This window comes from Pieris napi, chromosome 15, assembly GCF_905475465.1.
Source record: "Pieris napi chromosome 15, ilPieNapi1.2, whole genome shotgun sequence".
NCBI lineage: Eukaryota > Metazoa > Arthropoda > Insecta > Lepidoptera > Pieridae > Pieris > Pieris napi.
In genome coordinates this window covers 9470966-9498951 of record NC_062248.1, presented here as the reverse complement: position 1 = coordinate 9498951, position 27986 = coordinate 9470966, and the positions used below count along the sequence as shown (strand labels likewise).

The following is a 27986-nucleotide window of genomic DNA, read 5'->3' as shown; positions in this document are numbered from 1 at the left end:
CGCTATGGAAACTTACAGATATAATATTATTTGAAACCATATATTTCATTAAAGAAAGTAGTTGCGGTATATATATCGTTAGTTAAGGCTGTGTTTTCTAAGAGTTTGTTTCTACAAAAACGGTATAATTGAAATTAAAAACATTAAAAGCCGGCCCCGCACACAAACCCGGCTGATTACTTGTTAATAATGTGCGTAGAATAATTTTTGTTGTCAACAATGTTGTTAAGCGTCTTCTGTACCGATAAATCTTTTTGCAAGGTGATATGCGTAATTCCTGTGCTTGGTATTCGTCCTTATCTGTCATAATAAGTTAATTTTACTTAATACAAATATACTGGTAAATTATTTTCCTATCCATATTTTTGACCGTTACGGTGTGCGACTCTTCCTTGAAGTCGTAGGTTCGAGCCCCGGCTGTGCACTTATTGAGTTTCCGTCTATGTTATCATTCGTACGGTGCAGGAAAACATCGTGTGGAAACCGGCATGACTCATATCCAGAATTGATGACATGTGTCAGTCAAACTGATCACGTACTTGTCTATGAAAAAAAAAAATATCAAAAAAACAGATGCAACCTGAGAATCAAATTGAAGGTTGCAGCGCCCCTGAATTATTATTTATATAATTTTCCTTAAATATTTATGTTTCAAAGCTAGTGACTTTATTAATAGGTATTAAAAAAATACTATTAATGTTTCATCAGTATGTAGGCTGTATAGATAAAACTAGATTTCCCGACTTTTGAATATTGGAATGTTAATGGTTAATCGAACTATAAAGCATCGTTTGCCTTTAATATTACCGACTTGGATAACATCAATAATGGTGCACAGTTAATAATCAAGATTTTATTAGTGACGAGTTTATTATTTTATCTGGTATCGGCCTATGTCATTACAAGTCGAGTAAACGTGTAATTTTTGTGACTAATTGAATTTTAATGGATAAGTTGTTTAATGTAAACTTTATATGAAGGTTATATAGCGTTAGATTTAAGTTAGTTTAACCTGCAAAATTGTGATAATTCAGTTAATACCATTATTCCGCAATTGCTGAGGTTCTAAATTCATTAATAAATTATATAATTAGGTCAGGTAAAAGCGTGGTTTTATTTTGAGTTTCTTTAACTAAGTAAAGCATATAAGTGCAACATTTTAGTAACAGTTCAATTCGGAGTTCGAATCCCGGCTTTGTACCATTAAACTTTCCTATCAATGTGCGTTTAAGACTTGCTTTCTGCGATGAAAACAACGCGACGAAACCCAATAAATATTATGTAAAGAAGACTGATCACCTTATTAAAATAAAATAAATCAGTGGCGCTACAACCCCTTTAGGTCTTGGCCTCAGATTTCTTAATCTGTTTCATGATCATTTTTAAATCTAATAGGCAAGTAGGTGATCAGCCTATCTGAAACATGCCGTCGACTTTTTGGGTCTAAGACAATATGTCAGTTTCCTCACGATGTTTTCCTTCACCGTTCGAGCAAATGTTAAATGCGCACATAGAAAGAAAGTCCATTGGTGCACAGCCGAGGATAGAACCTACGAACTCAGGTATGAGAGTCGCACGCTGAAGCCACTGGGCCAACACTTGCTCTGCAATCACCTTATTGCATGAAAGATATAGAAATCTGGCCAAAACCAAGGTATATTATAGAGCTACAATGAGAAATGGATCGTGCCGACAGTGAAACTGGGCTATTTATCCGTTGTTTAGAAAGTCGATTGCAGGATATAGAATTGCTAATATCTAGCTGGCCTTATCACCATTAATGAAACTAAAACAACCTGCTATTTTGTCTGAGACAAGTATTTACTCGGCTGTGTTATTATTGAAATAGTGACACAGTTTGGAAATTGCCGCAGGGTACTCGTTTAAGAAAGCTTATAATAATACAGATTATTATGCAAATATATACTTCGATACTAAATTGCAAATTTGTGATTTGTTCTGTGAAAGCTATGGGGCCGTTCAAGTATTACGTAATCATTAATTTTTTGATTTTCTTATTTGGTGATTAAGTCGACAGTAATTATTTACTTTTTTACGTATATTACCCACACATTGTCTATGCTTGAAAACGAAATGCATTTTCGAGGATTTACTGTAGTATTACTTGATCGGCCTTCATCCAGGAACTAATTGTTCGAATGCTTTTTAAAAGGCTTAATAGATTTTATCTTTAAGTAAAAACGTTGCACAGCTGTTTAATACTGTGTTACTTCCAACCGCAGATTCATTTGCGTTGGTTTCGTATGACTAGGCAATATTTTTAACGAGCGCTAACATTGTTGTCACTTAATTATAAACTTACTAGCTGACCTGGCAAACGTCGTTTTTCCATGTATATTATTTCTAGGAAACATTTCTTTAGTTCAATAAAAATAACTATCTACTATAATAAAAAATAAGGGTTGATCGTAGAGGGATAACAATTAAGGGTTGTATGTATTAAAGAATAAAAACAAAAAATATTTTCTAAAAAATAAAAATAAAATGTTAGGGGTGGACAACCCTTATCACTTAGGGGTTGAAAGATAGATAGTAGCCGATAAGTCTTACTGAATATGCATAAAAAAATTCATAGGCATCGGTCGAGCCGTTTTGAGGAGTATGGGAAGGAACATTGTGACACGAGAATTTTATATATATTAGAGTATACAAATTACTAAACCTTCCTCAGTCTGTTGGTGAAAGATGTAATCCGTTCGTAAGATTTTGGAGGACATTATTATATGTAAGGATCTACCAGTATTCCTTTCCATCTTTGGTTCCATCAATGTTCTTTAAAACTCGCCTAAATAGAATATTAGGAATACAAAAATGTAATAACAAATAGACCAATTATTGTTTATTTATTCCATTGAAGTAAGTTCTCAACCTCGAACCTTTCGTTAACCTTTAGTTATATTTGCCATTATAGTCTCATTTAAAAAGCGGAAGTAAATATAGAGTAGTCACGATTCTGCGTGTCAATGTCAACGGACGCTTTATAACAGACAGTGTTAATTTATTATCTTTAGAAATATCCTAAAGATTTATTTTTCCTTATTATGACTTCTAATGAACCGATCATAATGTTGGTTATGTGTATGACCTATCTCCGATTTTGGCCAAAATAAAAGTCAGGGTTTCTCTATTCCTTAGACTTTAGAATTACATACATAGGTACTATCAAGGCAACTATAGTAAGCTTGAATTTTTTTTTTTAATTCTTAAAAATTTATTTGCGATGGTTACCCAAAAGCTTCTGCCAAAAACATTTATTAAATTAGTTTTGTTATCACTACATTGCCATAGTGATTCTCCAAAATTATTATTAGAATTTAATAATTTATAACGTTAAAGAGAATACATAATATGGAGAATACGACTTAGCCTTTAATGGTAATTTGCTTGCAATGGTCGTTAATATGACTTTAAAAGCGCTTTTGTATCCTGTTTCGTTCAATAGGTCACATGATTTACATCCGTCTTAATAGTAGTATTCAATGTTTATAAACTATATATTATTAACAATGCGACAGCATCGTACGTATATACGTACGGCGACGTGTTTTGTTTAGAGCGTTTGATTTGATTGGTCAACATATTCTCTAATCCAATACTGTATTTATTTCCCACATAATTATTCTAACTTTACAGTTAAAAGTAATACAATAGAACTGCAAAATAATAACTACTACACCCATAATTCTGCATTGAAAAAAAAACATTAATTTTTTTAAAAATAATAATATAATTTATATTAATTCAATATATATATAGATCTTATACTATACTATAATTTTGTTTGAGAAAACATTTGTGTTTTTGTATGTATGTTAGGTAATGTTTTCACACAAAAACTACTTGACCGATTTCCAAAATTCTTTCACCATTAGAAAGCTGCATCTTCCCTGACATAGGCTATATTAAATTTTCAAAAAAGTAGGGGTCCCTAACAAAAATGCAGTAATATAATCCAAGACGTGAAAAAAAAAAATCCTAGACTGATTAAAGATACTCTTTCCTTACCTACTTGAAAGCAATAGCTGCAGATTAAATTTACTAATGTCGGATACTATGTAAATGATGTTACGAATATAAAATTGTATTAAATATATATTATTTGTAAGTGTGTATCTAATAATATGAAAGGAAGTAATTCAAATCCGAGAAATATAAAACTTTTATGATAACAAAAATATATATATAGTCCGACTTTGTAGACTTTTCACTACTACGGTGTCTACTTGAGTGAAACCGCGGGGCATTGCGAGTAACTAATAATACTACAAGCAGCTTTTGTAAACTCTGCCAGATTACAAATAAATACATCTACCTCGTGTGTAGCCTGTAGTGGCGCCTCGCTAACCAAGTTGGAGTGTGAGATCCTACTCAGATTCTTGCTTAGAATCCGTAGGCCCAGTCTCTCCATTATATCCACATTATATACCCGACCTGTAGTATCTTAAATACGCATTGACACGTAGCGTGATATAGTGGCAAATATACCGCTCTTTCTCGTGTTTCGGTATAGCACACCTAGGCCCGGCAAAACGATTAAATACTATTTCGAATTCAGACACGGTACATGTTTGCTTCATTTAGGGGTTACAGGAATGCCTACACAGCAGTATATTCTATGTAGTTTTTGTAATAGTCGACTGCAACGGAAGAGTCGAACGACGAAACAGATTTACTAAGCGTTTCTCAAGAATCAAAGGGAACGTCACAAGATATTTTCAGTTTGTACGTCAATTTAAAAGAGGAAGATGTAACATTTATTTAATTAATTACCGCTTATGTATAGCCAAATTTTAACTGAACATATTATGAAAGTTGTACACAGAATATAGTAAAGTAAAAAAAACATTTTGTTTAATCCATTAATCTTTTCTAAGTTTCTTTTTAAATCACAGTATATTAGGGGATTCACAAATATCGCTCTCCGGCGAAGAGTCGAGAAAACTATTAAGATGCCAAAAGTAAGCGGGAAATGGGAGCTTGTTGTCGCTGGAGTGAGTTGAATACAAAGCAAAAATGTTGTTTCCGGCACTGGTGATAACTTTCCGGAACGTACAACCTCATAATCTCTCCCAGCAAGTATGCGCTTCGTTATTAATTATCTGTAATACCCTTTAAGATTAAAGTTCTTGATGGGAATTTCGAAGGGTAAAGGTAAGGAAATAAGAGGTGCTTTCTTTTATATAAGGTTAAAACCTTCCTGTGTAGGGTTCAATCATATTACCCTATAGTACTTTTCACGATAATGTCAAGGATGAATACAAATTAATTACTTTTAATGATCTCTTATGAATTTAATTAATATTTAAAACACGTGCGCATTTCGTTACATTCAATCGTGATGCCGACAAAAGTCATTATTCAAGTAGATCGTATACGTGGCTTCGAGATTAATGAGGGGCACACGATTGTTTTAAATCGTGGTTATGTGGTAATAAGAACATCCTTCATTTATTGTCTAAATCGCTATCAAGCGATTTCTAAGAAATTTTAGATTTTCATATCTCTTTCAAAGTTTTTGTGACGACTATATTAAAAAAAATCTGGATAGATTTTAAAACTTCTGTCTCCTGAATACTATAGGGTATATTAATTTTTAAGTGTCTGTCTTCTTTCATCACAGGGGAAGCACTATTTGACAGACAAAAAAGTATTTTAGTTTAAAACTATTACGCTGATTTAGTTTTAATGAAAAGGACAAATATCTAGGCGGTAGACGGCCGTTGATGCTGATATAATTTGCAGGAATCGGCAGTTTGTTGGAAAGTTAACTATAATTCAGAGAACGACTTAACTTTGATGTAGTTTTTGCATATCCGTAGCGCTTGCATACTTGGGATTATGTGGATTGATTGATATTTCGACGTACGCCTGTTTGTCTTGATTTACTAAAATTTGTTTGATGGCATGTCTTCAAACTTATTGTAATAGCTAGACCTGGGGCTTGAGACAAAATCAGGCTATAGAAAAAATTACTCACTATTTGTCACGTGACTATTTTATACAAATTCTTTTGGCGTTAGTGGGTCACGCCTATCGATAAATGATTTTGTCTTAAGGCCCAGCTCTTCCTATTACAACTATAGATACTTTGAACTATAGAACTATAGATAGCTTGAAATTAATATATAACCTAAAGCAAAAACATATGTTGGGATTTTTGTTTTGTTCTCTCCTATATACCTGATTCCAATTAGCATTTATAATAATAGATTTACGGTTATCCGGTTTGTAGTTCCGCACGAATTGTTCTCGAAATAAACAACTATCTAGACTCGTTAGGCATTTCAAAAGACAAGTGGATTTGAAACTGGATCAAAACAGCTGCGGTGTGGTCTGTTGCGACACTCATGCGCAGGGCGTTGTCAGGGCTACCGGTGCCGTTCGAATTTTTGCTAACCTCTGAATTCTTTAGAAGCTTTAAGTTCATTGTTTAGTACAATAACGTTATTTTGAAGTGCAGACTTGTTATATATAAGTGTACTCACTTAAATAAATAATAAAAGGTAGAGATTATTACCTACCTGCTTTCTTAAAAAAAAACAGATAGCTTTTTCGCTATCATATTTTATAGAGATGACAGCCAAGAATTTGCTAGACCCCTTTCTTCTATTGAGCAAGCATTAGATTAAGACTTTGGGAGAAATTCCAAATAATATTTATTTAAATTAGATAATAAGACAACAGAGCACCACTCTTGCAATAATAAAGTCAGTATAAGTGATAAAAGTCATTCCCAAAAAAATATTGTATTACATCAAAATATACAGGGGATGGAAAATTAAAGAGCTAGAAATCGAACTATTCTTGAATATTCAAAAAATAGACTTTTTGTGCATAACAGAGCACTGGCTAAAAAAATGTGAAGTTTTGTTTAATTTTTGTAACCACAGGCTTGGTAGTGTGTTTTGCAGAGAAAATGCAATTCATGGTGGTTCATTAATCCGAATTAATGAAAAACCTAAATGCAAAGAAAAAAAGGATATTATCAGCCTCTCTGTAGAATTGAAAGAGCCTGTGTGGAACTGGAGCAATTCATTGTTGTATGTCTATATCAGAGTTCCCCAAACGTTTTTGTGTCGTAGACATGTTTTTCCGTGTTGGTAGACCCCCTACTTACCTGATATTGATTTCCTGTAAATTTCTATCTGTAGTGAAGTTTAGTGTTAAAAACTTAAAGTCAAAACACATGTTAATTTATATTATTTAATTATTAATTGAATTTAAATTAAAACCACTCAAAATAAAATTTTGTATCTGTTATACGTAAAATATACGTAGCATTAAATAAACATAAAATAAAATAACATAAGCAATAAGTCAATATTTTTAGTGAGAAGGATGAACCTGATGCTTTAATAATAAATTATCAACATTTGGCGTCAATTTTGTAAGGGTTAATCTTTTTCTTCCCCATTTTCATTTCATGGACCCCCAAATTTTTTTCGCTGACGTAAACCCCTAGGGGTCGATATAGACCACTTTGGGAATCACTGGTCTATATTGTCCTCCATCTTTTGTCTATAATAATGTTGAAAATGTATTCGAGGAGATATTGTGTAAATTAGTAAAGTGTAATAAAGGGTGTGTGGGGACTTCAATGTCAATTTACTTTGTCACGCTAATTCAAGTCTAGTCTAAGTCTAAGTACTAAGTGTTTTTCGTTCATACAATTTAATAAATCAATTTCATTCACCCACAAGAATAACAGCCATCACTGCATAGATAGTATAGATAGTATAGATACTAGTATAGATAATATATTATATAGTGACATAGCCCCTTTGAATGTTTGTATTTTCAATAGATTTAAATCTGATCACACTGGTCAATGGTTTGAATTCCAATTAAGGCAACAAAAAACATGTAAAAAGAAGTAAAATTTGATAACTCCTATAATAAATGACGGTTTGGGCAGATTTAGGGAAGCATTGGTGTATAGGATGCCATTTCTGTCTGACAACTCATCCCCTAATAATTTACGCAATACTTTTTTTGGATCATTTATTGATGAAATCAAGAAAGTATTTACTCAAAAGACTTTATTGGGTTCTGAGAAAACAAACTCCTCATTTGCCCATTTGCTGGTAGTCACAGAGACTGGACAAATGAGGAGTTACACAGAAAAAGGTTAAAATTATATGAAATGTATGATGAAAAGCAATATTCAAGTTCGGAAAGTTTCTTGCCAGTTCTTCTTGCCCTTGACTTGCGAATTGGTACTAAATATGAATTTACGATTAATTTAACTTTTGTTTTTTTGACGTTCATAAGTTTACTTGTTTACCTTTATGAATAAAGATATTTTGAGTTTGAGTTTAAATACAACAATACTTTGTTGGCTATGCTCCTTTCTCTATGTCCCATTCGGGTGCAAGCATTAACGATTTTTTGACGCCCGCATTCAAATTACAAGTCGTTAATATTATAGGCAATGAATCGTATATTTTGTTATACATATAAGAACAAACATCATACATAAATAAAATCAATCGACAAATATATGTACACGAATGACTTACGAACGAATGAAATGAATACGATCGAATATATAGGCATATAAAACGATATTTGAGATATAAAGAATTTCGGTACAGAAAATTGATAATTATTTTAGGAAAGAACTATTTACGTGTCCCTTTGTCATAAAAACAGCACAAAATATTTAAGAATATGTGGTCTCTACTGCGCAATTTTGTACGTGAACGCTTAATATCTACTAGATGGCGCTGGTTGTATACGAAATCGCGCTATTAGAGTATTTGATTGAAGCCTACATTTACTAGCAAGAATTTATTCTGCTCATTCTGGTATTTACTATAGATAGTAATAAATCTATGGTAAATGCCGGTATCAGTCACATAATAATTTTTGACCACTCTCCTCTGAGTATATCCGTGCAGTCTTTCAATTGAATTATATATATATATATATTTTTTTTTAAGACAATTCACCAATTGACCGAGTCCCATGCTAAGCTGGTGAAGCTTGTGTTATGGGTACTAGGCAACGGATATACATACATATTATAGATAGATAGACATATAAATACATATTTAAACACCCAAGACCTAAGCACAACACCAAATGCTCATCACATCGATGTTCGTCTCAGCCGGGGATCGAACCCGGGACACATGGATTTGCATTCAGGGATACTAACCACTAGACCGATGAGTCGTCATATGCTACTTATCAGCTATGTTATACATACTCGTGACTCGTCTAACTTAAATAGTTATTTACTTTTTATTTATCCTTATTTTAAAATTTACCACTGATTTTATTATTCTTGTACCTAATAGTTAAAGGAGTAGGGATGTGACATTCTGCATAAAAAATGTTTTTTTATTAATCGATTGTTTTTTTAGCATGAAAAATCGAAAAATAAATAATCGATATTTTTATTAATCGATTTTCTCCTAATTTTTGAATTCATCTCAAAATAAACACCCTAAATATTATATTTTTCATAGTTTTCGTAACTAAAAATAAACAATAGAAATTATAAAAACAAATTAACGTTTAAGAATAATCAAAATAGAAATTAACTTAATCTCGTTAAAATCGATGGATTTACCGTGAAATTTGAAAAAAGGCTGAGTGTATGCCTTTTTCAGCAGCACATTGCAATAATTTTATTGTATGTAATCTTTTGCTGCTGAATAAATTTATTTTACTTTTAAATTATAGTGTTCCATTCTAACTTCAGATTTTGTAAAATTAACTGGTTTTATCATCCTTTCGATATTTTATAAAAAATATCAATGCATCGAGTATATCAATACATCTTCAAAGCATCGGATCTATTCAATGTATCGCATTGTAAACATCGATGTATATCGAATATCCCTAATAGTTCGGGGTCCGGGTTATAAAAGACCAGACATAATGTCGGGAGGTTGCAGATGAAAAATCGACTATAATTGATTTTCAATTATAAAAATAATCGATTATTTTAAATATAAAAATCGCATAAAAAATCGATTTTCACTTTAAAAAAAATTGATTTTAATCGATTATTTTTTCACATCCCTATAAAGGAGCATCATTTTTCATAAGTTATTTCCCAGCTTGGTTCAGAAATTACTAATCTTGCAAGGCCTAGGTTAAGTTTCAGGTTTCTAGTCCCGCTAGTGATGCATAGATACCCGTAATAAGAGCGAGAAAATCGTAAGTTTTTATTACACAATGCATAGTGAATTAGAGGGCTAGAGTAGCAATATGTATGCCTCGTGTCCTAGACAGACCGGAGACAATTTCTTACGAAAATGTGTCCGTTTTCATTAGTCTATGCCATTAAAACCGTACATGGCCTCGAAGACTACCAAGTTGTTATAAAACTGCATTAGAACAGTCTATATATGTAACGAGCCCAGTCCCGGATTCGAATGGCTCTTGTGGTTTTTTCAACATTTGGGAAATAAAGGCAATTTTTGAAATACATAATTCCATTACCTCATATTGATTATGTTTTATTTTAATAAGGTTGTCTAACCTTATTAAAAAAAAGCTAAGTTGCTATGTTATAAAGCTTGTTATCGGAAGTTTCGGGATTGATTCTTATGCTTTAATTATTGAATTTAGTTAATTCAATAACAAAATGTGCAATGCAAAGAACAGCAAATTTTCCTCCTCGCCTCGATTAAGATCTATTCACACTACTTTTAAAGACACAGACATCAGTCATAATATGACTTGTTTGCGAAGTCAAGGACTTGTACGCATGAACACATTGTAACAAAGAAGTCTGCATTAATTGTACCCGGAATGTTATTATAAAAACTGAATGAGAGGTCGTTATTGAAAAGGACAAGGATTTGCGAGATCCTTTGTTAAAATATGATTTCTGTTCCTTTTCTCGGCATGACTGTCATTTTCTCAATTAATGTATACCGTAAATATATTTAAATTGTCAAATATATTAAGGTTTCCACTAAATATATATGTCAAACATAATAAATTAAAGGTAATATAAATACGCAAAATTTTCTACAGAAATATACTATTCAGAATCTAATATCAATTTTGTATTAATTGTTTTACTTTCGTAAAACCATAAATTAAGTTCAGCTTATTAAGCTGTTATTTTTGTTTCATGAAATTGATATTATTTCGTAAATATATGACATTTATGTCCTCGATATGTCAGTGTTTATATGCCCAACTCCGGAATGCGTTGGTCGTATGTCGTGTGTCGTAGTCACGATCGACGAATACGATATATAGTAGACATGAATTGTGTTTGTTTAATTTTTGTGTTTGTTTATAAGCTAAAAAACAAAATCAATTATTCGTTATTGCTCTAAGAAGCTTTTGTGATATTTATTATATGTTTTAGTTTTTAAATATTTTAAGGAATGATGTTTATGTACTAATGATAAATTCATTCGTGCTTTTTTAATAAAAAAATAATAATAGGGCGGCTTATGTCTTAATTTAATGTTTTTATAGTTTTACTAACAGATCTGAGACTCGAGAGATGTTGTCGTGTACGCGTCTTAAATAGAAAAAACTCATCTAAATACAATTAGATGTTCAACATTTCTCGAATCTACTAAACACACACAACATGTGAAATTCGGTCCAGCGAGGAGTTTAATAAGAAAAAGTCGCACGAAAAATTTGTATAATGGAAGAAAATCCATCATCAAGCGTTTTCTATGTATAAATATCATATTTCAAATGGAAATTTCGCCCGCAAACCGAAGTTAAAAAAAAGATTAGGTCCTTTTGTTTATGTATAAAATTACTCAGGCCGTATTAATTTCATATTTTCTATCAAAACTCGATCGATTGCAACGTTTAAATGCCTAGACAAAGCTTTGAAGGGCGGTGTACCTTAACTGGGTGCCCTTAATACCGCTGAAGTTTGCGAAACTTTGCCAGCTTAGTTACAATAATGCACAAATATGGGTACTGACAGATCGGTTCATTGGAGCTTTGAGTGTGAGAAAATATATGCACTTTGGAGTTATGCAATTTAATTTTTATTGTTTCATATTGGATACCCATATTAATGTTTGCCCTCCAAGGAGTTGAATAACTATGGAGCTATTTATTTATTTATTTACAAATGTTTGCTCGTAACGCTCGGCACGCTGATACAAGAAAACTAAAATACACGATTTGATATGACAAGCACATATAGGCAAACTTGACAAACACGAAGAGATTTTTTTTTTAAATTATAACTTTATTATTACTTATTTGTATTAACAACTTAATAGGTTGATTAATTAGGTATTAAACAAAGGGTCTATAATCATTGTCCTAAAACCTCTACCCATTAACGTTGGTTCTATTCACTGACAATATTTGAAAGCTTACTAATTAAAGTTTATTTTCAGCAATCACTTTTCATAAGTTTCTTTTCATAACATATAAGGTGCAAGTACAGAGAGTACAGGCTATTGATAAGAAATATATCTAAGTTAAGTTACTCAAGCAGTTTAAAGGTATCTCTTTTGTTTACGTGAGCCATAGAGTACACTGTACAGTCATAAACATCCTTCATAGACAAGACAATCAAACTAATAAAAATAAGTCTTCCCTACTTCTATTGTTTATATAAATGGTTTTAATTTTCATAATTTAAATAGTGAATGTTTGCACTTGGCCTCACGTGGTGATCACGATTCTTACCACGCTCTACTTGTATCTGATATTGCAACGGACGTGACGACATCACGGTAGTCGACAGGATATGTCCTACTTATCGACTATCAGCTGATATAGATTAGAGATTATTCTTGCATGCTAAGCGTGGTTCAAGCAACGAGAGTTCCTTTCGAATCGTCGTTTATAAAACATTATGTGGAACCAGCTTCCCACCGATGTATTTCCGAACCAATTCCACTTAGGGCGTAAAAAGAGCGTACCAATTCTTAAAAGGCTGGCAACGCACTTGCGAGCCCTCTGGAAATGTGAGTGTCTATGGGCGGTGGTATCACTTAACATCAGGTGAGCCTCCTGCCCTTTTCCCCCTGTTATGGGCGACAAAAAAAATGCTACTTGAGCCACCTTACAACTGATCAGCAGACAAAAATCTGGCTGGAAAGAAGGTCTTTTTAAACCCATATATTTATATTCAGCGTAGCTCTGGTATTTATCTTGGCCTTGCTTCTTGTATTTGGACAAGTTCTTGGCAAATTCGGATGACCTGGTGTTAAAGTTGTGTCTTGCGGTTTGAAGTCATTCGGTTGCTGAGTTGAGAATCTTAATACTGTACTCTAAATGCAAAAATGTCATCCAAAATATTTATATTATCTATTAAGCAAAGTACCTACAACTCCAATTAGTAGATTTTATCGTTAGGGATGATTTCCGAAACTGGCTCTTTATGTGTGTACCTTTTTTGTCGAGATATAATTTCTTAGCTTTGTTGTTTTTCACTTAATAGGTATGTTAAGTGAATAGTTAAAAATCCCGTGACACACATTCCCCGTAAGTAATTATCTATTAACAACGATTAATAGATAATATCAATTTCTATTTGATATCCGCTAAGCATCGATTAGCTTAATTGTTTATGCGGATCTCGTCATTATAATTTAATAGGATTCTGATTACGCCAAGATGATCTAGAAATAACCAGCGCGTCATTAATATTGCGTTACTCGTAATGATTTTTGTATAATTTATGCTTAAGGGTAATTCATCTTGAAGTTAAATATATTATTGAAGTGAAACTTCTTTATTGGAAAAAAATTTAGTGTAACATTTTTCGGTTACGCGTCACATTTGACCGTTACGCGCGTCTTTTTCTCGTCCCTACCACGGTTGATTCGAAAAGATTCTAAACCATTAATAACAAAAATTTATAATAACTATAACAATGATACTAAAAATTATATTACAATTTATGAAATTCTGTAATAATCTTAGGTAACAAGGTAAAATGAAATAATTGTATTATTTGTATTCAAGTCTGTGATATTAAAAGCCTTTTGTTAAACGTTATCTAATTTAACTTTATTTAACCAATTTCTGTAAAGCTAGTTGCATATAGATAATTTTTCGAAAAATAAGGTCATAAAGAAGTTTCACTTCTAACATGTGTACACTAGTACACGCACATTTTTTTATTTTTTATCTTTTATAATGCATTTGGTGAATTTGTGATGAAATTTGTTTCATTTAATAGAATTAGATTTTTGGTTTGAACAGTATAGATTGTTGATTGAAGAGTTGAAATCTCTTTATTTATAAAAATATTCATTTTTGAATAGTTTGCGGGTAGTAGTGGAAAACAGTGACACGGACGGTGATTTCCGTTCTCGATTTATTAATTTTTTTTCTATGACCCTATAATTTGACACCTTATTTGAGGTTGTTTCCTAAAATTTAACTTAACAAAGTAACTTCATGAACACTTGCAAAGTTACAAAAAAAATACAAATTTGATACAAGAAAACAATGTATAAATCAAAAACCTCCAATACACGTCAATCAACATCAGTGTCGCATTTTTAATCTGTACTATAATGTTACTGTGACAATTCTACATGACAAGTAAAAATAAAGCACAAAAATCCCTTTGTTCTTATTATAATGTAGAATGTCCTGGATTGTTCCAGATAGAAAATTTCATTCATAAAATGAGCAACGCTTGTTATGCATAACAGAGATGTCAACAAAATGAGACATATTATGTTTGTGATGCTAAGCACGCTGCTTTCGGTATTTTTCGTACGTCATAGGAATTCACGCTGTATTGTATTATAATAAGGGTTTAAATTGAATACTAATTATATGACATTGTTTACAGAAAATTTGGCGCCATCAGAACTGAAGAAGCTTAAAAACAAGCAGAGGAAAGCGAAACGCAAAGCGGAACAGGAAAGTGCGCTGGCAGCGCAAGTACAGGTGTGTTATCCTAATTTATGAATATACTTAATATTAGAAAGACAAAATATACCAGATGAACATAACCCATGACCAATTATTAAAATATAAGAACCATAAATCCCTCAATAATTTAAAGTTATAATCCCCCCAATTACTATTCCTATGTGAGCCACTGAAGAATAAGCAACGCTTTATACTTTTTCCAAAGATTTGTTTCCATTAAAGAAGAAAACTTTAAAAGCTAATTGAAATCTTATTACATATTTTTATAAAACTAAGGTATAATAAAAACGATGTAGACCTATGTATAATTTACTTATATTTAACAAATGATATATTTTAATAGTTTAAGAGGAATGAGCTTTTTGTACGGATGGCTTCTGTTCTATGAAAATGAAGTGCGTAAAAGCTTAGTCCAATTATTTTTAAAAGTTATCTTATGATCTTTCAGAGTATGCCTCAAGTCAAAGTCAGAAATATTTGTAGTGAAACTTCTTGATCGAAGTATGGGAGAAATGTTGTACAAAATCGTCACGTTTTTCGGTTACGCGCCATGTTGCTTGTTTTTACTTTTTATCAAAGTTTGGTATAGTGACGTAAAGAATATAATATAATATATGATAATAATAACAACAATATATTAGTTTTGAAGTTTGGTTTACAATAAGAATAACAATATTAATTTGAAAGTGATCAAAAAAATTGAGAGGTGTCAAGGGACACCCGGATGAATCGAAGTTCCTTTCGATTAATTAGTGAAGGAATTGTAATAAAATTTTATATTTTTTTTATATTTATTAGTTATTATTCGACACTTAATATTTTAATGACATAAATTAAATTTATTAAATTCCTAACATATCTTCCTTTTTCTGTCCCTCTAAGTATCGGAAATCTAAACTTTTAGATTTGTATAAATATGAACAACACTTAAAGATTAGTTTGCCACAGAAGTTTCACTTCTGACATGTGTACTTTGTACACACACTTTTTTTATTTAATAATGACATTAAGTAAATGGCGTTTTTCTTTATAAGGCATAAAGGTAGTCATAATTATGATACATAGAAATTAAATGAAATATTCAGAACAATTCCACTTGCGAAGTATGAATGTTTAAAGTACTTGCTATCCCGGTCCTATATAAGTCAATGTCAAAGTACATTTTAAATTTCAGGTGAAACGCGAGCAACATCACAAGGCGAGACGGGAGCAGGAACAAGGTGATCCTGAAGCTCCTCAACTCGATGAGTTGATACCTGATAAGTTAGCTAGGGTAAGTTTAGAAAAAACTTTGTTATATGTATTAAATTATTAACGCCAAAAAAAATACATTTTTGTATGAACATGGTCGAACTCGAAATATTATTCATATAGGTAACCAAATACACTTATGAACGTCAAGAGAAAATACGTTAAATTGTTTCTAAATTTACAACTATCAGTCAAGGGCGTAGAGCGGGCAAGAAGAATGGGCAAGAAACTCTCCACCACGTTTTTTAATCGCCATGTTTTCAGTCTTACAAATTGTTTGAACTGGAACAAATCAATCCTAAGGATTAGGCTCATTTAAATAATTGTCAAATTTATAAAAAGCTTAATAGTTGGTATTGGGAACTGAAAAACGCAAGAGTATATCGACTGCAAAACATTTTATTTTAATTTAGATAATATTCTTATAAAATATAACAAATTTATGAAAATTATGTCGATGACCTAAGGATACAAATTTACGAAACTTTTTATGTTTTGAATTGTATTATCACTACTTCACTCTTTAATCGAGTTTCAGCTGCAGTTTAGTATTTTTATTTTAATGCTGGTTACATCTGGTGCCCTCTATTAGATTATGTTGACACACAATACATTGCAACTAAGTTGCTATATGGGTTTCTGTAATTCTTCGCTAGATGGCGTTTTCCTAAACATATATTTTTTGTAATTTGCCACCAGTAAACCTTTTAATCGAGCTACTGAATAGAATATGAAAGATAATTAAATAATTTTGTTTAATGTCGCGTTATTGAGGTCTAATGCCTACAAACCACAAAGTAATAGCTGCATACTCCTACATTATCAATTAACTATGAATAACCAAATTATTATAACCATCAACATCATCTTGATGGTTGGAGGTCTTCCACTGTCCGTTTCACAAGGCATTTTCTTTTGCGAACTAGCGAACTGATATAACTTAGAGATACAATCTCCAAATGTTTAAAAATCGAGCATACTCCTCCCTCAAAGGGCGGCAACGCACCCACTAAAAATGGGTGTCTATGGGCTGCGAAGACTGCCCTTTTCGGTCGTCGCAAGCTCGTTTGCCCCCCCTATTCTATAAAAAAAATATATACATAATATGAACTTATAGTGTTTTATTATACTTTACAGGTAGAAGACCCGTTAGAACAAGCAATAAAGTTCCTTTTGCCACTCCGGCAGCTGGCTGCCGACAGGATAGACACATATTTAATGGCTTTCGAAATATATTATAGAAAAGGTACTATTTTTAAATATATTTAATTGACATAATTAGAGGGCAACTGGCGGCCTAAACGATATGCTATAGTTAAAATACGACATATGCGAGACACAGAAAGATGATCTGTATAAAATAATATAAATTTTTTTCCTGCCAATTCTATTCTATTATTGGTTGCGGCGCCAATCAATTCTTGTGCTAATTCTATATTAACATAAGAAACTATTGATACACGAATTTTAACGGACGGCGTCGTCAGCTAAGGGAGCGTTCAAGTATTACGTCACGCAATTTGTGACGCAACACCCCCCCCCCCCCTGTAACAGGCCGTAACGTTTTTCTGTACCCAAGTATAGTAAAACGTTTCGTGACCATCTAGTGACTCTTTATACCTAAAAGTTACCATTATGTGGTGTAAAGTACTGAAAAGTTGAAAATAATATTAACAATAACGCGTAATTCAATCTCCGCCTCGTATCGTAACGTTTTACAAAAGGACCCCCCCCCCCCCCAAAATTCGTTACGTAATACTTGAACGCTCCCTAAATTAAAACTTATTTTTATATTATTAATATACTTTAATCCCTTTCCAGACAAGCCCCTACTCATGCTGCAAAGCATAAAGCGTGCGTGGGCGCTGGATAACACCCATGAGCATCTTCACGATTGTCTCGTGAGATTCAAGTGCTGGTTGGAAGAACGACTTCCTACACTCAACCCGCACGTGGCAGCTGTCATCAATGCGGAGACGAAAACGGTATGTATTGCTTCAACAATAGAACATATAAAGAAGCTACTATGTAATCATTAAATACTACTTCACTAATACTCTCTTTAAGCAAAATTTAGGCTTGATAACAGATCCCCCTTATTTTGTATGACAATAATTAAGTTGAAATAAATTTTAAAAAAGTAAGACTATTTTTAATTTGGTTAAAATTTTATACATCGTGAAATTGTAATTTGGAAAGTACTTATAAAAATATTTTATAAGTACATTTTTCGGCGGTTTTTATCATGATTTTATAGATATAACTATGAAGTGAGATACATATTTCTAATGGGTAAATAAAGTAAAAAGTAAATAAAATCAACGGATGTCTAACTCACACACACACATACACACACACTTGCATCTGTGGATGTTAAGGCAAGGTGTTCCTTCTGTGCCTACACCATACTTCTTTAACCGAAAACCAAACTCAGCGCCCATTAAAATTTCAACATATGTTCTAGTAAATATTCTAGAATGACATGAGTCTGTATTCTACAACGTCAATCATACTAAAATCTTTTAAATGTTAAATTAAGGAATATATTATGCATATTATTTTTTATTAGACTATTAATAAATGTATTACTTAATTTTGATTAAGAGTAAAAAATATTTATTTTTGGCGACAGATGTTCGGTGATCGCAGCGCTCTAACAATAGCAGAAGAGTATGTGCGTGAATGCGGGTCGAAGTCGCAAGCGTCCGCTCTGTGGGGTGCGCGTGCGCTGCGAAGACTCGTGCCACAACGTACTAAAGATGCGCTCGCGCTTGCCACTGCCTTGGATACTCCTAACACTACTATACAGGTATTAAATTTTTAACTCATAACTCTTCTCACAGTAATAATTGTTGTCTGCCATTTAAATGGCGGCAAAACGGTTTGTTTCAAGTATAATAATTTAATTTTGTAATTAAGCTTTAGTTAAGTTTGTGCCAACTCCCAATTCTATTAAATTTAATGTTTTCATCGTACATAACTTTTTAGGACGATAACCCAAGTAAAACTTGCGTCTAGCTTCAAGAATTGTTTGAGATTCTATACAGTTTTTCACTAGCTTTTGCTTGCGGTTTCGTCCCTGTTATATTTAATATTAATTGTTGTATTATTAGTTTGTATAGATTAAAGTTTGTGAGGATGAGATGTTTTCTAAACTAAAATTATGATTATGACGAACGTCAAAACGGTTTGTTTGGCGTAAAAGGCTACACAAATATTCAGTCTTAGGAATATTGTTCTTTGAGAATATTGGAATACAAATTTGTCCTCTTATTATTTTGAATACTTTGATACAAATAACATTATACAAATTTTTATTCACATTCCAGGGTTCTCTCGAAGTACTAGAAAGTCTGAGAGAAGGCGACTTCGGTCCTTGCGAAAAGGAAATAGAAGCTTACATAGAGGCGTGTAGGGTGAAATTCCCTTACGCGATCGCGTTCAAACCTCCGCCACCGGAAGAAAACCATTCCGAAGATCTACAGCCAAAGGAAATTGACCTTAACCACTGAAGGCTAAAGGCAGGTCTGCAGTAATTTTATTCCGAGGCTTTTTTCTAGATCATAATCGTAGAAAAAACTAGAAAGTATTTGGTATTTACCAGGATTGTTGAAAGTGAGGGTAGTTGATCCTTTCCTCCTCCTACCCACGTAAATAGTGCAAAATGATTTTTCAGATTGGAGCGAAATTTCCTTCGAACAAGCAAACAACTTTACCATTGTTCTCACAAACATCACATTTTTAATAAATAATTTTAACGTGTTTTAACCATTCGTGTTTATAGTTTTAATTTATGCTGCCAAGATTATTTAAGCATCTATTATTGTTATTAGTTGTTTTTGAGTTTGAGTTCTCGACATTAAAACACCATATGTGTTTTCTAAACATTTTATTACGATTACGATTATTCGAAAAAATCTGTTTTTAGTTCAAAATATTAAAGCAGCATTCAAAAATCTGTTACTATTAGTTACTCTTCGGATTGTATTTTTAGTAGTTTAGTTTAGTTTTGGTTTATGTTGAAGTCTGTATTGCCTATGATAAAAACTACACGTCAAATTATGTGCCTCGAACATCCATATTGACAAAGACTTTCTAGTTATTCTATAAAAAATTTAACGCAATAATGGTAAAGGAATAAAATTATTGAAGGTCGCTTCGGTCCTTTTGAAGTTTGGAAACACCAAAAATGGTTTTTATATCTCGATTGATAAAATTAATAATAGTTAATATTAAGGCATGAATTCGGTTTCGGGTGTCACAAAGTATGAAAATTTGTTTGCGAATGTTAATTTCTGGGGAGATTTCAAAATGCTCAGTTTGCTGCTGATCTTATGTGCGTATCTGTATGTACTAATAGAACAAATGTTAATTAAAGTTTGAGAGGAGATATCTATTTTAATTGAACACTTTTTAAAAAAAGCAAAATAAGTCATTGTTTGTTTCATAGTCTAGTGAGAATACTGTCAAGTAGACTTGACAGAAACATTTTCAACACTTTATTTCCAAATTCACAGTGGAAAACAAACACATTTTTTCTTTATTCATTTTTAAGAAAAGTCTTTGTGGTTTACGAGTATTTATAAACAAAAAAAGAAGAGTCTATTAGTAAATACATTTCCAAGTTCAGTGCAAACCATTCAAATTACTTTAATGTTCCTTGAATTTAATTTTAAGTCGTCGCTTATCCCTTGTTAAACATCAATTCAAGCTTCCTCTAATTTAGTGATTGTTGATTTTGTAAGCATGGCCTCAAGTGTTCAATTTTCAAGTTATATAGGATTTGTATTAAATCTCTGGTTTTATAGATAAATGTGTGAAATAACCTCACGCAATAATTGATCGAGGTTCGCTTTGTAAATAACTACTTTAAGTTTTCGCTGTAAAATACAGTTAGGTTTAATTCGACTCATTGACTGTTATACAAATTGTACGGAATAAGAATTTTTAAACCAATTTTTAATATGTAATTATTACATAGCTAATGGGGAATGGTTAAAATTTGTAAGTGGAATATAATACAATAAATACAGTTATCGTCAAACTATAATAATTCAGTAACTCAATGTTCTGTTGTTTACAACTTTCAAGTCATTTTTGGTCAATATTTCAAAGCATGGACTGAAGATACAATGTTTTTTCCATATTAAAATTTTAGCCATGGTAACAGATATCAACTTGTTGAACAAATCTTTGAATTTTACTGTAATTTTTTTTAGTGTAAAGTCAAAAACAGTAGTGGTCTTCGATAGTATGAAATTAACATACACTTTAAAAATTTAAAACATTATTGAAACAAGTTAATAACGGAAACTTTATTTTTTGATGACCTACCTTAACCTACAACTAATAATTATTGATAACATTTTAATCTTCCTCAGATATACATTACCCAACCATTAAATTCAAAAAAGATTATCATTATCTTTGATAATAACAAATTAGAGGTGACCCCGAAATATTTAAAGTTGACGATTTCTGTATATTTGTATTTTTGATTGACCAATAGAACAATGCTTTATGTTAGTAGCAAAAATACCAACTGTAAAAATGTTTATTACAATATAAAATATTGAGCATAATATTTGGTATTTAAACAAGTGATTGGATAACGTTGATCAAAATTAATTAAAAATTATTTTATATAAATTATAATAAATATGGATGGCCCATCATATCTTTTGCCATTTTTTTCTATAAAACATTTTTTATATAAAATATGGTCTTATTCATAAATAAATTCTACATCTTGTTTTGTCTTTATTCTCATAACATTCTACTACTTTTCTAGTATTAGTTTTTAAATTTGTTTATAAATAAGGCCTGTAATAATTATTTGATTATTTCTTTTATATCTAGAAATAAAGATTATTTAATATGAATGTAGGAAATTAACCTACGTGACTATTTAAATGCAGTTTTTTTTTATATTCACATATGTTTATGTTTACCTTTGAAGGTATTTTTTTCAAACTGCACTAGATAGATATAAAAATTGTTCAACCAGTTACCAGTCTACTCAATAAAATTTGGCTATGCTGTGTTATACCTACATTTATAGAAAGTTACTTTGAAACTTCAATTGAAATCCCAATAAAAAAAACCAACCTAAACATGTCCTTGCTATTTCGAAAAGAGTATTTATAGATGGAAATATTAATATTAGACCTGTGAATTTGGCCATTGGGAAATTTAACAAAACATTGGTGCCATGTTTAATTAAATTCCGGTCAGACTCTAGAAATTACATTTAATAAGTAACCACAAATAAAACCATTTTAAATCATTCAGTTATAATTCCAATTGCAGTTTCTTCTACAGATTTTTTCCTATGGGTTCTTAGTGTTCAGTTGTTGTTAGCTCCCTGATGGGAGGGAGTATTGTGTACCCCTTGTAAATAAAGTAATAAAAATTATTTTACAAAATTTGTTTTATTTCATTTTACAAAACACGTCCAAATTATAAGTATACATTGCCATATCACATTTTTATCATTTAGTATAACATGGTATATTTGAAACAAATTAAAAAATTATAACTTTTCATATCACAATAATTATTATTGTTAATAATATATAGTATTTGTATTTAAATACTTATGTATTTGTTATGAAGAACTGCTGCTGCTTGAAGGTATAAATGTTATTTCAATTTTTTTTTGCTTTGGTATATATTGCCTGAAAAATTATTAAATATTCATAAGATTGTTGTAACTAGACCATCTGATTTCAACCAATTACTATTAAAAAATCAATACATGTTTTTAAAAACAAATTTAAGGCCAAGAGTTGTATCAATAGTATTTAATAAATCATGCATATGAGAGTGAACTACTCTTACCAATACTTGACACCTGCTGCATCTAACATTTTCCTTGATGCAGCATATTTTGGTTTATCCCAACTTTTATTTGATAAATAGACAACTTCTATGATACCGGATTGAATTATTATTTTAGCACATTCATTGCATGGGAAAAGACCAACATACATCGTACAGTCTTTTACATCAGCAGAATTTTTATTTAATATTGCATTCATTTCTGCATGACACACTGAAATAAAAAAAATTTTAAGACAACTTTAATGGTCATTTTGAATTTATGACAAATATGGGCTTCTTGAATATTTCTACAAAACATGGATAGGCTACTTTAATATTTGAGTCATTAGTCAAACCGTTATTTAGTTACATAGCAATATAGTTTTGAATCCAGATAAATATGGATAAAATTTATTAAAATAAATATTTGCTTACAACTTTCAAATTGATTGTTAAATAAAATACCTTAGTTAAATTAGAAATAAAAGTTAAATACAAGGTATAAAGGTTATAGAGAGATAGGTTAATACATAATTGATATTTTAAAATCCAACTTACCATAAAGGGATTTACTATCCAAAGGTGATGGTGTATTTTTTCCCCAAGGAAAATCATCATCATGACACCCTGTAGGCATTCCATTATACCTAAAAATGAACATTGTAGTTTAAAATTGCTTTAGTAATATTAAACATTGAATGGGTGTGTTACAACAGAAAGTAAGGTATAAGAGAAATATGAAACTTAATAACATAAGAATTATTAATATAATATAGAATGTGTTAGTAATAGTCTCTAGTCATACAATTCTATCCAGTATAAATGATACTAAATGATAACTACTTTATCCTCACCAGTAACATTATGCATAATTTGTTGTAAGGTAAGTTAATATGCCTTGCCGGTAGGTTATGTTACTACACACTTTAGGAAAAAAGCTTACCCAATACCAACTATTTTATTTTCCTTATTGACTAAACAAGCTCCAACTTGAAAGCAAGGGTCCTTACTACGTTTTGCAGCTAAAAATGCCATCGCCATAAAATAGTCTTTCCAATCAATGTAGTCTTCTCGTTTATTTTGTTGCCGGTCTGTACTGGAATCAAGCGAATCGATATTTAATTTAATATGTTAATAGTATTAATATTAAAAAAAATATTAGTACGGATTTACCGTAAATTGTATTCTTACAGGTTAATAAATAAAACTTACTCTTGTATTTTTAATTCTGAAGTGGAGTTTACTAAATCCATTTTATAGGTTTATATTTATTAAGCAGCCACTAGAGTTAACTATTAGGTCGGAAGCCGATGTAATATCTAATTCTTAATTCTTATTTCTCAATCTTTAAATAAAAAGCCGCTAAAAAGGAAATGTCATGTTTACGTGTCGACCAAAGATTATAATACTACAAAATTGAATATGTCTACCACGGATAGGTACATAAATACAATATTCGTGAATAATATATTGATATATTAGTATTTAAAAATATGTTTATATTAAAAATATAATATTGAGCAGCGAGCAATATAAACATTTTCATCCCTATCACCAATGATCATTATTCATTGGTCAAGCACATGGTCAATTGACAACTTACCAAAGTCAAGCTGTCAAAACTCAGCACGCGTAAGAAAATAAAAAAAATTGAGTATCAATTAATTAAGAATATTCGCTTTATATTATTATTTTCATGATTTCGCTTTATTTTTTATTTTAATAAATTTACACAGCGTTATCATTTATAATTTAACTACCTTGCGAACTTAATATTAAAGACGTCATATTGACAACTCAATATTCTTACTTCAATCAGCAAAATAATCTAGGGATTGCTGCCGAAAAGTTTTTTCAGATACTAACGCTTTTGTGTAATTGTTGATATGGCCAAAGCGCTTTTTTCGCAGCCAAGGAATGTGATTGAAGAAACCTGAATTTGAAACCTTCGTAGATTATTACTTATTATATACTTATTTAAATATTCTTACCTTAAAATATATAACATCACTACATAGTATAAAACAAAGTCGCTTTCTCTGTCCCTATATCCCTATATCCCTATGCTTAAATCTTTAAAACTACGCAACAGATTTTGATGCGGTTTTTTTTATAGATATAATTTTTAATCCGTATCCAATTAAATACCTGAAATACATTCTTGATTTAATATAGATCTATATGGGCCTTTACAGCATATGATTTAAATTAATATTTTCGAAGGTATTACAGATTTAAAAATTGCGTAGTATAGACGCGTATAAATAGCGCGTCGGAGGCAGCGGTTCTCCCTATGCCTATAGCAATTTGAATTTAGTATCAGCATTGCAATTTGTACCCATACGATGCTGCGGCGGCTCGCTAGTTAAATCTACATTAATATTTTAAAGGTTTATTTTGTTTCCTTGTAATATGTAAATGTTCATTAAAACATTTTTTTTATTTATACTCATACAAAAATATACATAGGTATAAAAAAAAGCAGTTTTTCAAAGTTATAAGGCAACGGGCGGCCTTATCGCTAACAAGCGATTTCTTCCAGGCAACCCTAAAGTGGAAAATGAAAAAGAAACACCTACAGAGGGTAGAGTACAAGAAGTGCATAAATAATTATTAACAAAAAAAAACTCAATATAACACGTAACTATAACTAAAATAAAATAAAGTAAAATCTAAAGAATAAATTACAATAATAATAAATAAAAGTATGTATAAACAAAAATTTAAAATACAATCAAAAGGTTAACAGAGTCACAATAATTAATACAATATATAAGGCTATATATTGTATTAATTATTATATAATAACGGCTGAACGACGCGGCAACATCGCAAATGTTGTAATGGTGTGGGATGTTGATGATGGGATGTTGTTGTTTTATTATATAAGTTTTATAAAATTATTCAAAAGCAGGAGGGACCCAAACACTAACGTAGTTTCAATTGGTATTATAATTAATTATACGTCAATTTATGATTTTTATTTCTGAAATAGGAAATCCTTTTTTTTTAAAATACCTTGTACTCAAGAAACAATTTTAAATTAGGTAGATAAATAATACAAAGTAAATCTTATATGTATGTACATATATACGTAAGAATATTGGCAAATAAATTGATATATTTCATTGAAATTGCGAGAAAAGACTAAATTTTTTGATATTATTTTTTATTCGTTGAAAAGACAGATGATATGTATCACAATTTTAGCTGTTCTTATTTAAGTTGTAAGTTATCTTAAAAAAATACCTATATTTATTTATTAAGCTGATAATAACGTGTAGTGAAGCATAAAAATATATCGTAATTTCTAAATTTCACGCGTATTAATTACTTTGATTGATCATATCTACCTATACTCGTTATTTTAATCAGGAAGGTAATATTAGTATGAATTCGTGGAGAATATTTTATATTTCTTTGAACTTATTGCTAACAATTAAAATTGCACATACAATTTTTGTTTTATTACCTCCAACCACGCAACACAATAACTATATTAAAACAGGTTTTTGTAATATATTATGTATAATACTTAGCCTTGAAGACCCTGACCTAGTATGCTAATGTATTACTTAATTTGAGATATTAAAATATCTAGGTGTGTAAAGATATTAAAATTTTTGAAAATAAACGATGTCTATTCCTATAAAAGTTTCTTTACCCTAGTTTGAATTAAAATAGAGTGCAAAATGTTTGATCGTAAATGTTGTCATTTACTATCTAAAATTTAATTAAGCAATAGCATCACATGCAATTAAAATGTTAATAAAATATTGCAACAAAGTTAGTAATTTTTTTGCTCAACGTGCATAAATTCCGGTTTTAATGAAAATGTTGTCACCTATTAATGTCATCTAGTTATTGCAGAATTCAAAACAAATCATTTAGAATTTCGGTTAAACATTGTTTAAAACAAATTATGGACCAAGTACATGTATGTATTTATGAACAAGGTATCGAACCTTAAACATACATAAAAAACAGGGTACCTACATAAATTATTGCGACGGGCGGCCTTATCGCTAACAAGCGATTTCTTCCAGGCAACTTCCTGAAAAATAAACACCTACTGAGGGTAAAGTACCAGAAGTGCATAAATAATTAATAAAAAAGTACATAAAATAACACTAACTAATATCTAAAAAATAATAATGATATTAATAAAAATGTAAAGGCTAATCTTTGGGTCAAGGAGACACAATGACATAAGTTGCTAATTACGAGGCAGAAGATAAATGCTCAAAAAGAAGTTTTTCAATCAATTTAACGATCGTCTAATATCAAGCGGTAAGGAGGTCCAAAGCAGGATACTTTGCACAGTAAAGGAGTGATATAATTCAGTTTTATGAGTAGGGGTTTTAAGAATTAACCTTGTACCTAAAATATAAAGATATTTAAGAAGCAATTAGCCTACTTCTTTAGTCATTAGGAAATAGTTTTTTAGGTCTATTGAATGATTAAGTCCCTTAAATTGGATCGCTGTATTTGTACCAAAAATAAAGGTGTAGCACACAATACGTTTATGTCAACTACAATTAAGTTATTAATTACAAGAAAATTTTATGTAAAGAATCATTAAATATTATAACCCTCTCGTTTTTTACATAGACTAAACACCGAGCTGTGTCTGTTGTCTATGGCTTCACAAGCGATTTTCAATTTTATTTATACCATAAGTGCTAGTCACATTAAATCATGTATTTTATTTTTCTTCTACCAATGTATGAGTGCCGAGCGTTGGCAAGCTTTTTTAAATAAATATACTTCAATATAGAGTTTTGTGCTCTATATACCTATTCTTTTGATATCCGTAACTTTGATGTCGATAATGAAACATGAGTATTGAAATCGCTATTACGGAATAGGCCTGCTGTCACACAAACTATTATATGAGTATTGAAATCGGAATCGCCATTTTAGAGTAAAACCATAGAAACAGAAACAGAAACAGAAACAGAAACAGAAAAAGAAACAGAAACAGAAACAGAAACAGAAATAGATTGTCCGCTTCAAATGTTTTCATTGCTGACTACGACGCC

The 27986-nt window shown here is 30.9% G+C and overlaps 2 protein-coding genes across 3 annotated transcripts in view; one reads left to right on the top strand and one right to left on the bottom strand.

Moving 5' to 3' along the window:
* The window catches only part of LOC125056677 (N-alpha-acetyltransferase 15, NatA auxiliary subunit), a 99467-nt gene extending 76920 nt beyond the window's left edge, over positions 1–22547 (top strand). The window contains exons 11-16 of the mRNA XM_047659934.1: positions 14789–14886; positions 16046–16144; positions 17260–17368; positions 17944–18107; positions 18755–18931; positions 19452–22547. Of these exons, the coding sequence (XP_047515890.1) occupies positions 14789–14886; positions 16046–16144; positions 17260–17368; positions 17944–18107; positions 18755–18931; positions 19452–19634 (830 nt within the window). The 3' untranslated portion in view covers positions 19635–22547. The remainder of the gene's footprint in view (positions 1–14788; positions 14887–16045; positions 16145–17259; positions 17369–17943; positions 18108–18754; positions 18932–19451) is intronic.
* Positions 22535–24506, bottom strand: LOC125056678 (deoxycytidylate deaminase). Of its 2 annotated transcripts, none has more exons than XM_047659936.1 (5): positions 24157–24506; positions 23888–24035; positions 23503–23591; positions 22963–23176; positions 22535–22799 (listed from the first exon to the last, which is right to left on the bottom strand). In XM_047659936.1, the coding sequence occupies exons 2-5, from the start codon at positions 23983–23985 to the stop codon at positions 22730–22732; spliced, it is 471 nt and encodes a 156-aa protein (XP_047515892.1). In that variant the 5' UTR covers positions 23986–24035; positions 24157–24506; the 3' UTR covers positions 22535–22729. The 2 variants fall into 2 exon arrangements, with proteins under 2 accessions (XP_047515892.1, XP_047515891.1); XM_047659935.1 differs by having other exon boundaries at positions 23888–24040; positions 24157–24505.
* Positions 24507–27986: the final 3480 nt, after the last annotated feature.